The following is a 12606-nucleotide window of genomic DNA, read 5'->3' as shown; positions in this document are numbered from 1 at the left end:
TTATGTTAGGAAACAAGAACAACAACTTTTTTCCCCCATATTGTATGTAGATATGTGATATAAGTCATTTAAAAAAATTATTAAGGATGATGATTTAGTCACTTTGTTAAAATACTTATTTTCTATTAGGGAATGCAGTGCTTTAGTCTACGTTTTTGTTACCACCTATCACTTACTTGTTGTAGGGCTTGTAATAGAATGTATTGAGAGCCCTGTATGTTAGGTACTGTGCCAAGCACTTCACACACATTATCTTGTTCCCTTCAATCATCATAATCACCATGTGCTTAATTTTTCCAATTATAATTTCATAGGTGAGGCAATCCACGGACTTAGAAGGACGTATCTTCCAAGATCATGTTGTAGTCAATGGCAGAATCAAGATTCAAACCCAAGTTTGACATGAGAGCTTGAGCTTTCAACCATTATACTAACTAATCTCATGACTTTTCTTTGTAAAACCTGTTTTGTGTTCTTCTGCATTACTTTCCTTTTTTTGGTGCAGAGTTTTCCTTTGTAAAATCTGTTTTGGGTTTTTCTGCATTACTTTTCAGTTAATGAAGGGGAAAAAATTATATATATACACACACACACACACACACACACACACGTATATACATAAAAACTTACGTTGAAGCAAGTCTGTGAAGAACGCTGGAAGATCTTTCATCTTGTGGTTCCTAAACCACCTGCCGCTGCCACCCTCCCTCTATGACCACACTCCACTGCCCCACTCCTGCTCCTGCCTCCACCCCCACTGTGGGAACAGGCTGCAGGGGTGTCCCTTCCCTTGTTAAGAGTTCTACATATCTTAAGAGAGATTTACAATTGACTTTTGCCAATTAAGACTTCTTGAAAGGGCCTTTAGATCTGATTGTCCCTTATCTCCAGTGGCAAGAAACTCATTCTGGAGGAAAGCTCTTCTTCATTTGTAAAATGGAATGAAAAAACATGTATAGAGTTATTTTGACTAGAGGTAATTCTTACAGTGCTTGCTGCAAAATACACATTTAGGAAATGTAGTTATTTATATTTCTTAGAGCCATTTGATGAGATGGTACTCTTGGATTGGATAGGAGCTCAGGGTGAGTCAGGGTGAGTGGTAGATTAATTGCATAACTTTCTTTTTTATTTATTTATTTATTTATTTATTTTTTGAGATAGAGTCTCACTCTGTTGCCCAGGCTGGAGTGCCGTGACATCAGCCTAGCTCACAGCAACCTCAAACTCCTGGGCTCAAGCAATCCTACTGCCTCAGCCTCCCAAATAGCTGGGATCACAGGCATGCACCACCATGCCGGGCTAAGTTTTATATATATTTTTTTATATATATATATATATATATATATATATATTTATTATTTTTTTTTTTTTTTAGTTGTCCAGCTAATTTCTTTCTATTTTTTAGTAGAGATGGGGTCTCGCTCTTGCTCAGGCTGGTCTTGAACTCCTGAGCTCAAACGATCCTCCCGCTTCGGCCTCCCAGAGTGCTAGGATTATAGGCGTGAGCCACCACACTTGGCCTAAACGTTTCTTTTATGAGGAAATAATTAATAGCACTCAGTATGTGGTAACTGCTTTATTTACTATGTTATGATGATGCATCTTATACATTAAACATTGGTACTTAAGAATTTGAGTTTGAACACAAAACAGCATCTTTAATTTATCTGCTCATCCTGTCTACCACATGTACACATGAAATAGGAACAAGTGAATAAATGCTATAGAACTTAATGCTGCATTGTGTTCCTGATTGAGAGGATCTTTTCTTTTAGCACTTGAGAAGAAATGCTTTTCAGTAAATCAGTCTTGTTTTATTAGGGTCATTCCAGGAAGATAAAGGAGAACCATCTATAAAGTTTTTCCATGTGTCTAGTGGAGTAGATGGAGATACAACATCATCAGATGACTTTGACTGGCCACGGTGAGGAAGCAAACATATAGGTTTAATGGGATTTTCTTTTAAAAAAAAATAAGTATCATCCTTTAACCAACATTTTGGCATTGAATTTAAGCTAAAAATATTCAGCCTTGATTAGAGAACCCAGAGGAACATGGACAAGTCAAATAAAAAAAAGTATTGATCACTACTCTATGAAATGTGTATGTTAGTGTGAGAGAGAGAAGGAAGTATAAAATTTGTTTTGATCTCAAGTTACATAGTCTAGAGGGACAAAATAATCATTTACCATTTTAAAAACACTTCAAGGCTACAGTAGAAGAGATATAAGGCACCATTTACTTAATTGTCAAATGAGTGTTACAAGCAGTTATTGCTTTAGGACAGTGTTTTTCAAATCTCGGGAGCTTTTACAAAATACTGATTCTTGAGCCCTACTCTAAGATTCTGAGATAGGGTCTGGGCATCAGTGTATTTTAAAAATGATACCAGGTGATTTCAGTGTGCCGCTGGACTTTGAGATCCACTATTCCAGGATTTCTTAGGCAGGAGGAATCATTCTTTAGCCTGATAGTAGGCTTGAATCATATTAATATTTAAAAGAACTTAGTTTACTTGATATAATGATTCATTTTATTATATTTAATACTATTTGTAGACTCTCAAAGAATTGAAATGATCATTTTTGTGCATTTTCCTGTCTGCTTTTTTTTTTACACCCCCTCTGTACTGTGTATTAGACCTACCAGAGTCTTAGGACAGGCATTGTAAGTACGTGCCTGATAATGAGCATGTGTTTAGGGCACAAGTTTTCATCATAAAAATTGGATCTACTTCAATTAAGTAATTTGGAAGTACAGTTTACATTAGGACTTTCATAAATTAGGAAACAGTTTGTTATAGTTTACTAGAACCAAATGACACCACCTACTTAGGAAAAAAATTATTATAGATGCAACATAGCTATTTTGTTTGAGAGTTCCATGCCTCATCATAATAGTGGGTTGATATGGTGCTAAAAGGAGAATAAAAAGCCTGTGCTTAGTGACATCCTGCAGAAGATTTAGGAAAGAATGGGATTTCTCTGGAGCAAAAGCTCATTAGCTTTTGTAGTCAAGTCAAAGGCTGCATTAACTCAGTGGTATTTAAGTTTGTGGCTACAAAGCAGTAACGCAAGCCTTTTACTGTTGAAGTTCCTGGAGGAAAAAATAAATTTGTTGTTGCAGTTCTAAAGCCATTCCCTAAATCAATTTGTGTTTTTTCCATTTGAACAATTTATATAGCATGGGGTTTCTTATGTGGGCACGTATTCCATTAAAACAGAACAGACTGTATGTGAGAGGGTTTGTTTAATGATAATAACTATTACAGAATTCTTAAGTAAAGTTTGCCTGCTGTTAATGAAATTTCAAAATAATCTTTTTGCCCTCAAAAGGTCAGACTTTCAGTAGCCAAGTGTGAAATGTTAATATCCTTCTTTTACTTACTTGTTTTAGTTCCATACTGTTAAGTTTACAACACATTCATACATGGGTTATGTTAGATATAATTAGACTTTGTAGAGAGGTTTAATCCTATCTTTAAGATTCAGTCTGTAGTCTTTGTATTAATTTGCACAAAAGTGAAAGTTTTGTTGTTTACACTTACATGTTGGTCTTTTTTTTATTGTTGTTGCTGTCAGAATTGTACTGAAAATAAATCCGCCAGCCATGCATTCCATTTTGGAGAGAATAACAGCTGAGGAAGAAGAGAATGATGGTCACTACCAGGAAGAGGAGGAAGGAGGTGCTCATTCCCTGAAAGATGTTTGTGATCTAAGAAGACCAGCCCCCTCTCCTTTTTCTTCTCGTAGAGTAATGTTTGAAAATGAACAGGTAAGGTAAAAGTGTGAGCAAGCAACAGAGGAGCACTATTGTCCTCTGTCATATAGGAATGCTTTTAGTCTTTTATCTTTTACAAAATGCTTTGTATGTTGTTCCTGGTAGGTTTTTAACTCCAAGATTGAACAATATGTTTTCCTTGATGTATATTTTCCTCAGTTAAATGTTACGTGCTTATTTATTTGTTCACATACCAAGTCCTGTGGATGTGTGAAGAAGATGCTACTGCTATTTTAAACATAAAATAGTTATTTGATGCCATTTTTTTGCACTAAACTATGTTTTAGATGGTGATGCCAGGAGACCCTGTAGAAATGACAGAGTTTCAGGATAAAGCAATCAGCAATTCTCACTATGTGCTGGAACTTACGCTACCAAATATTCATATAACACTACCTAATAAGAACTTTTATGAGAAGCTTTATAATAGGTAAGTTTAAACACAGTTATTTGCATCTTTGGAATCATTTTCTCTCTAACTGCCTCCCTGTTTCCCTCTTCTCCTTTTTTTTCCCTTGTTGTAAATACCATCTGCCATCTCAGTGTACTTTGTATGGTGTTAATGGTGACTATAGTACTGTTACCATTGTGATGTGCTATTGTCAGAGCGGTTTCCTAACTAGTGGGCCTGTACCCAGTTACTGGTGTGTGAGATACTTATTTCCTCAGCCCTCAGGTTGTCTGACTGCCCCCTGTCAGCCTACTGCAGGGTACCGAGCAAATGCTATCTTTTCTACATGTTCAGTGACATGAAAATTTAGGAGATACTTGTGCAGAGGGCTAGCGGATACTGGGGTAGAATCAGAATCCTAGAGTCATTGCACAAGGAACAGCTTTCCTCAGAATTCAAAAAGGTGTTTTTTTTGAATTCTAAAGTCTGACTTATAAACTTGTGTATAAAAATTTAAATTTATTATATTTAAATATCCCTCAACATATATACCAAACAAATATGTTGAAATAAATGGAATTCTAGGTTATAGACTCTGATGACCTTGGACAGTTGGTCTAGGCTCTATAAAGCTTCAGTTTCCTTACCTGTAAAATGGAGATGATATTGGTTCTGCCTCAAATGGTTGTTGGGAGGATTAAATGACAGAACACTTGGAGAAGCTGAGAACAGATCTGCCATATAGTAGGCACTTAGTAATTGTCCTTTATTGTAATTCCCACCCACTGAAGGGATTTCTTCCATAGCATACCTGAAGGATGGTCATTTGGGTTTCCTAGAAAAAGAAGTCCTAGTGTTTGTCATCACCAGCTTCCCACATGTAAACAAGTTATTCTAATTTCCACTAGTCTTCAAAAATTCCAAACTCTGTTTCTGATGTAGGTTTTCTTGGTATCAGATATCTCTGGCCCTTTATTCCTTAACTGATTGCCATTGACCGCTGGTCTTAGAAAATTAAGTTCCAGGAAGGATCTTAGGGTCCACATTAGTTCAGTGGTCTTAAAAATGACATTCACAAGACAGTTCATTAGGGTATAAGAAGAAAATGTTAGCACTGCTATTTAAGTTTAAAAAAAAAAAAAACTCCTTTAAAATCTATGTTTTTTATATTTGTTTTATAATCTACTTGGTAAATAGTAGCACCTAAATTCATATAAATTCACATTAGAGGAGTTCACGAATTGTTTTTAACTGTTGGGATTTGTTTATACATGATCCGAAGTTTGGAAACTGCTAATGTCTAGGCTTCTCCCCTTATTTTATAGTTGAAGGATGTCTGCTAAGAGCTATTGCACGTGCAAGGCTAAGATGGAGGGAAATGAAATGACTCCTTCAAGGCCCAGCCCAGAGGTCAGAAGGGCTTGGCTTATTCTGCATTGATTGAGCAGATTGCTTTTGGTTAAATCAGGACATCAAGACCAGTAATACATACCTTAAATATCCAACTTATAAATGTATATTCATTCACTGCATTTCTAAATATAGGACAAGGCCTTTTCTTTGTTTGTTTTTTCAGACAGGATCTTGCTCTGTCGCCCACTCTGGAGTACAGTTGTGTGATCATAGCCACTGCAGCCTTGAACTCCTGGGCTCAAGTGATCCTGCTGCCTTAGCCTCCTGGGTAGCTGGGACTACAGATGCATGCCACCACATCTGGCTAATTTTTTTTTTAATGGTTGAGGTCTCACTATCTTGCCCAGGCTCGTCTTGAATTCCTGGGTTCAAGCAGTCTTCCCGCTTCAGCCTCCCAAGTTGTTGTGATTGCAGGCATGAGCCACTGTGCCCAGCAAGGCCTTTTCTTTGAGTATGAGCCACCGATTGCAATTCCACTTTGTCTTTTTTGCATAAGATATACACCCAGAAGGCATTGCCTTCAGTTTTTAGTTCCAATTTCTTTAAGGTGGAATAAAAAAATATATATTTTCAGTGTGATCAGAGTGCAGAATCCTTACAAGTTTTTAAGATTCTTTTTTTACCTCATTCTGCATACTTGAAATTAGTCAGTATAGCGTTTAATTAAATTATACTTACAGTAACAAATAAAAGCAGATTTGATGCCAAACACAACTCATCCTTGGTGAATATATAAAATATCTAACTCAACTGATAGGAGCAGAAGTTCTCAGGTGAGAACTCTATAGAGAGCAGTCTACCAGCAGCACACAGTTAGCACACGGGGACATCAGTCATTATGCCAGTTGAGGGTGATTGGGCAGTTGATTGCTTAAATCAGGGAATTAGATTATCTGTTAATCTGGGTAGTTTGTTAAATGGGCATTGTGACTTTCTCACCAACAAGGACATTCTATGTAGCTATAATTCAACCATCAGAATCAGGACGCTAATATGGATACCTACTACTATGTAATTCTCATACCCCATTTGAGTTTTACGAAATGTCTCAATACTGTCCTTTTGTCTTTTTTTTTTAAATCTTTTTCTCTGAGCAGGAGTTATAACCAACTCTGCCTTTACTTCATACATTTAAAATAGCAGTTTATTCCTGTAGTGCTTTGGTCAACCGGCTCTTTTTAGAAAGACTATTTCAGGTACAGGAGAATTTTTTCTATGTCAAAAGTCCTTTAATATAGAATGTAAAAAATAATTCTAACTGGTTTTATAAATCAAATATTTAATGAGTGTCTGTTGTATTTCAGGCTCATGGACACAGAATCATCGTGATATGTCTTTAAATATATTAAGTATTTTTTTCTTTCTTAATATTAGAAATACCATCCAATGTTTTATAGTACTAATGGTGTCAAGATGGTGCTTAGACTAAAATATAAATAAGGAAATATAGTAAAATCATGTGAAACTTATATTTACAGGTCATATATCATATACATATACTTAAAGTAATAGTTTTCTTTTAATTTATAAGAAGATAAGAGAATGGTGGTAGGGAAGAGCATTTCCTGAGGAAATTCTTCATTTCATATCTTCATTATTTAAATACAGTTTAGGCCAAGATCTGGATTTACACTCTTTTGTTTCTTTGTCCTGTAATATGCCCAAAGAAGCAGTAAGCTGCATTTGTACCACAGAGTTTTGGGACATAGTTGTCAGTGTGTCTGAGATACGGCATCTTTCTGTCCTTTATCCCTGGTATTCTTTTTTTTTTTTTTTTTTTTTTGAGACAGAGTTTCTCTCTGTTGCCCAGGCTAGAGTGAGTGCTGTGGCGTCAGCCTAGCTCACAGCAACCTCAAACTCCTGAGCTCAAGCGATCCTCCTGTCTCAGCCTCCCGAGTAGCTGGGACTACAGGCATGCGCCACTATGCCCGGCTAATTTTTTCTATATATATTTTTAGCTGTCCATATAATTTCTTTCTATTTTTAGTAGAGATGGGGTCTCGCTCTTGCTCAGGCTGATCTCGAACTCCTGAGCTCAAACGATCCGCCCACCTCGGCCTCCCAGAGTGCTAGGATTACAGGTGTGAGCCACCGCGCCCGGCCTATCCCTGGTATTCTTAACATAGTGATGCTTCCAAGGAGAAACCTTTTTGGGTGGGGCTTATAATCTACTGAGCGTCACAGAAGATGATACTGTAAATTCAGATTATAATCCACTGTGACTCTCAGTACTGTTTATACTTTCTAGGGCTTCAGAAGCTCAGGAATTGGCCTGGGAAGTGGCTTCTCAGAGGAGGGGCAGGGCTGGCTCAGCACTTGGCACCTGGCATGGTGTTCACACCAGGCTTTACGATGAGCCTGTGCTTTGGCAATCCTTCCATGTGAGTCACCCACCTGGCCTCTGCTCATCGACTGTCAGTGCCTGTTATGTGACACCACTGTGCTAGACACAGATAGAGATGGTGAGACACAAGTCTCTCTGTCGGGGGTGTGCAGTACAGGAAGGGGAAATGAGGAAACACAGGAGAGTGATACGGGAGCTGTGATCTAAATAGCTATGTGTGAAGGGTGTGCTGTGGGTCCAAATCTGATATAAGGCTTCCTAGAGGACATTGTAAAGTTTGCATTTTCTTAAAAGCTTAGAGGGTGAGTGAGGGGAAAAGGCTTGGCCAGAGGAGTATCTGAGTAGTGACGAGTATTTCTTTGAAAAAGTAGGTTGTGGTAGTAGCCTAGCTGAGACATCTGTCAACCTCATTGGTAGCCAGTATCAATTGGGTTAGCCTAGCTGGTCTGAAAGGTTTTCCTCTCCTTGTTCCCTACTCCACATGCATTCTTCATCTCATGACATCTTCCCAGTGAAAGAAAAGAAAGCATATATCTCTAGAGAAAGAATGGAATTGGAAGGTGGACATAGTGTGGACTCTAATTCCAGCTCTGTGTGACCTTTGGCAGGTCACTTACCCTTTATGAGACAATTTGTTGAAGTGTGAAGTAAGAATGATGATTCTCCTCTAGACACCCCACAGGGTTGATGGGAGGGTCAAATGAGACGATGCCTGATCAGTTCTGGTTTACAAAGTGCTCTCCTATGTGAACAGTCTTCCTTTTGTTCTTTGTGGGTTTTTATTTTTAATTGGCTTCTGTCTTTAAAGTGTATTTAGAAGTACAATATGAATTTGTAATTGGTGCATATAACACAGGTAAAACTAGGCAAGTATCTGTGCAGGCATCTGTGCAGATTCCTTTATCACTGCCCTGCATTACAGCCATATCAGTTCTTTTCTGTTGAAAGAACACGATTGTTCTTTTTGTTACTGTTTGTAAAATTCTTTTACAGGATCTGATTTCCATTTCATCATTTAAAAACATTATTGTTCATGGGATCTCTTAAAAGGATACTTTAGTTTGCCTTCAGTTGAAGTAGCAATTATGTACTTATTTTTCAACTTTTGTCTTTATAGGATCTTTAATGACTTGCTACTATGGGAGCCAACAGCTCCTTCACCAGTGGAGACATTAGAAAATATTTCCTATGGTATTGGGCTTTCAGTAGCCAGTCAACTGATTAATACCTTCAATAAAGACAGTTTTAGTCCATTTAAATCTACAGTTCACTATGGTAATATATTTTTAATTTGTTCTGTATTAATTTGTTCTGCATTAAAATGCCTAGTTTATCAATTAACAAAGTATAACCTTTTCAGTTGTAGACTTAAAAATATTTCTTTTAGTATGTTTTTCATTGTAACTATATTTTATAATTTCTTTTAATAGTTTATAAGAATATTTCTCCATTTCTATCTGTAAATTGAGAATCATTATCACTTAAATATGTCTAGAATAATAATATACACATTGTTTGAAATTCAGAACTAAAAAAGAAAAACATAGAAAGTATATTTTTATTGTCATACCATGTTTGTTAGTAAGAATAAGCAGGTTATAAATATAAAGTATTTTTGTAATAATTTTTAAGTTCCTATTTTATTTTAATAAGCTATAAGAATCATGTAATTGTGTGTTAATTTCTCATAGATGAGGAGAGTGGATCTGAGGAGGAAACTTTGCAGTATTTTTCCACTGTTGATCCCAACTATCGTTCCCGTAGGAAAAAAAAACTAGATTCTCAGAACAAGAACTCACAGAGTTTTCTCTCAGTTCTTCTGAGTATTAATCATGGATTAATGGCAGTGTACACAGACGTGAAGGTAAGGCTTACAAATCCAAAGTGTTTTTTCAAATGTATTTTATTTTAGATAAATCTACTGTGATATACATCCAGTGATTGAAGTAGTTTGAGGTTGTTTCAGTGACTGATGAAGACAGTGTTCTGAGGCACGTCGTGATGACAGCAACTTTGGGGATTTAGCTTTCATTGCAGGTCCAACTTTGTGTGGCCCTCTCTTTTGAAAACAGGTGCTAATTTTCTGCTCCAGAGGATGGTGACTGGTAATTTATCTGTGATGAAGGAGGATGAAGTACAGGGATTCATTTGGCAGAAGAGGTCTCACATAGTATTTATTTAATAAGTTATTTGGTTTTTAGTACCACTGTATTGAATGAATCAAGATTAGACTGCCTTGCTGTGATGTAGGAGATTTTCCTAAGCTGAATCAAGAAGGAACACCCTAAGGGACATTCTTACTTTTCTGAGTTTAAGTAATGACATCTATGTTTTTCTGACTTTTTTACTAGCAAGATAATGGAGATATGTTGGAAAACAAACATGGTGAATTCTGGTTAGAGTTCAATAGTGGTTCATTATTTTGTGTGACAAAATACGAAGGTTTTGATGAGAAGCACTACATATGCCTTCATTCTAGCAGTTTCAGTCTATATCACAAAGGTAGGAAAAATGTATATTTTGTTCACTTCTGTTTACACATGCTTAAATTTCTTGTTTAATAAAGAAAATCTATTGAGAACAGAACTTTGATATTATGAACTATTTTCTGTGGGAGATTCTGATCCCATTGTCAAAATAATACTGTAAATTATTAATAGAAGTCAACTGTATGTTCTTTTTTTGTAATAGCTTTATTGGGATATAGTTCACATACCATACAATTTACTCATTTATGGTGTACATTTCAGTGGTTTTTCATATTTTGTAGAGTTGTGAAACCATCACCAGAGTCGATTTTAAAACATTTTCATCACCCTGAGAAGAAACTTCATATGCTTTAGCTATAACCCTCTACCCCTCCTAAGCAACCACTAATCTATTTTCTGCTTCTGTGGAGTGTTCATATTCTGGAAATTTCATATAAATAGAATCATACAATATTTGATCTTTTGTGACTGGCTTCTTACATTTGACATGATGTTTTCAAGGTTCATCCAAGTTACATCAGTATTTCATTACTTTTTATTGCCAAATAATATTCCTTTGTATGGATATATCATATCTTACGGATCTGTTTATCAGTTGATAGGACCTTACGTTCTTTATCCCCTCTCAAGGAATATTCCCTTTTGATTTCAGATATAGAACTTTTTTGAGCAGTTACCTGAGTTACCTTGTGAATGGAAATGAGATGCTATATTTTCTCAATGTTTATGAGATTTTCTTATTTAAATTTAATCTTCCTAGCATTTCAGAATCCTAGCTTTTTTTTTTCCCCCCTTAAGTTGTACATTGTCAGTCATACCAACATTAGTAATAGGAGTGGATTATTAATAACAAGCTGGTTTTTGGTCATTATGCCTCCAGGATTATGTTATATTCATTGGAAGTACATAGATTTTTGTTTGGAATTTTAAAAGTCCATGAACTAATTTCGAGTAATCATTTTGTTAATATTTTTACCTCAATGTGGATATAGGGATAGTGGATGGAGTGATTCTTCCCACAGAAGCACGACTGCCCAGTTCAACCTGCCCACATTGGTTGGAACCTACTATTTATTCCTCTGAAGAAGACGGCCTCAATAGAGGTTCTTCAGATGGTGTTGGAGGAGAGAGTTCGAATATGCTCTCTGTTGCAGTTAAAATATTGTCTGATAAATCAGAGTCCAATACAAAGGTTTGTGTTTTGTACTTTAATACCATTAATACCTTGCTGTTGATTTGATTACTAGCTAAAAATAATTGCATACTAGGCAGTACGTTTTCTTGGAAAAACTTTTGGGTTATTGGGTTACATGGGTGGTAAATACAGTTCTTTGTGTTGTCTGTTCTCTGTAGGAATTTCTCATTGCTGTAGGACTCAAGGGAGCCACTCTCCAGCATAGAATACTTCCTTCCGGGCTTAGCTGGCATGAGCAGGTAAAGGAGGTGTTATGTGTGTATCAACTTATTTTAAAATTTATATTGACATATTATACACATCCTGAAAAGTTGACAAGTCATAAATGTTTAGCTCAGTAAATTACAGTGAAGTGAACACTACTGTGTAACTACCTTCTTAAGTTAAGACACAGAACATAATTATCATGTCAGAATGTAACTGATTTTTTTACCTTGAAATGTGGTCCTAAAACTTCAATGACGGAATTGTCTTTCATGGCATTAAAGGAAGGAAAGAGACTTTGTGTCAAAGGACCTGTAGAGTGCCTGGGGTAGAGGAGCAGTGAATGGTGTGTTGAATTGCTTTTATAACCAGAAGTTTTTTAAGTGCCATGATTTCCATATTATTCCCTAGGCCAATAATATGATACTGCTTTAAGGCATTTTATTGGGATTTCTGGAATTAATTTCCACTTGAATAACTCTTCGTGGTAATGAAATACAGTTGGCTATTTTTCAGAGGAAACTTTGAGTAAGAAGTTAATTTTTCTTTATGTGAAAATGAAAACTAGTGTACCGATTCTTTTTCATGTTCCTTGGAAAGAGGAACTTTTTAGTTGTGCTGGGAAAAAAATAATTTTAAAACTCGAATGTTTTCAAAATGCTTTTCTCATGAAAGCATTTAGGAAACAGGAGATCTGTCTATCTACTTGGTAGGCGTGGAGAAATGGTTAGAATGAACACTAACTGGCCATAAGGGAGAGGTTTGGCATAACCTCTTTTTTTGCTCA

General features: G+C 36.2%; 1 protein-coding gene across 1 annotated transcript in view; it reads left to right on the top strand.

Moving 5' to 3' along the window:
• The window catches only part of ATG2B (autophagy related 2B), a 73389-nt gene that overhangs the window by 31863 nt on the left and 28920 nt on the right, over positions 1-12606 (top strand). Inside the window, exons 16-23 of the mRNA XM_069489475.1 lie at positions 1825-1927; positions 3585-3777; positions 4071-4213; positions 9049-9206; positions 9623-9795; positions 10283-10433; positions 11413-11612; positions 11774-11854. Of these exons, the coding sequence (XP_069345576.1) occupies positions 1825-1927; positions 3585-3777; positions 4071-4213; positions 9049-9206; positions 9623-9795; positions 10283-10433; positions 11413-11612; positions 11774-11854 (1202 nt within the window). The remainder of the gene's footprint in view (positions 1-1824; positions 1928-3584; positions 3778-4070; positions 4214-9048; positions 9207-9622; positions 9796-10282; positions 10434-11412; positions 11613-11773; positions 11855-12606) is intronic.

This window comes from Eulemur rufifrons, chromosome 2, assembly GCF_041146395.1.
Source record: "Eulemur rufifrons isolate Redbay chromosome 2, OSU_ERuf_1, whole genome shotgun sequence".
Classification (NCBI taxonomy): domain Eukaryota; kingdom Metazoa; phylum Chordata; class Mammalia; order Primates; family Lemuridae; genus Eulemur; species Eulemur rufifrons.
The sequence above is the reverse complement of the archived record's forward strand: the minus strand, read 5'-3'. Positions and strand labels throughout refer to the sequence as shown.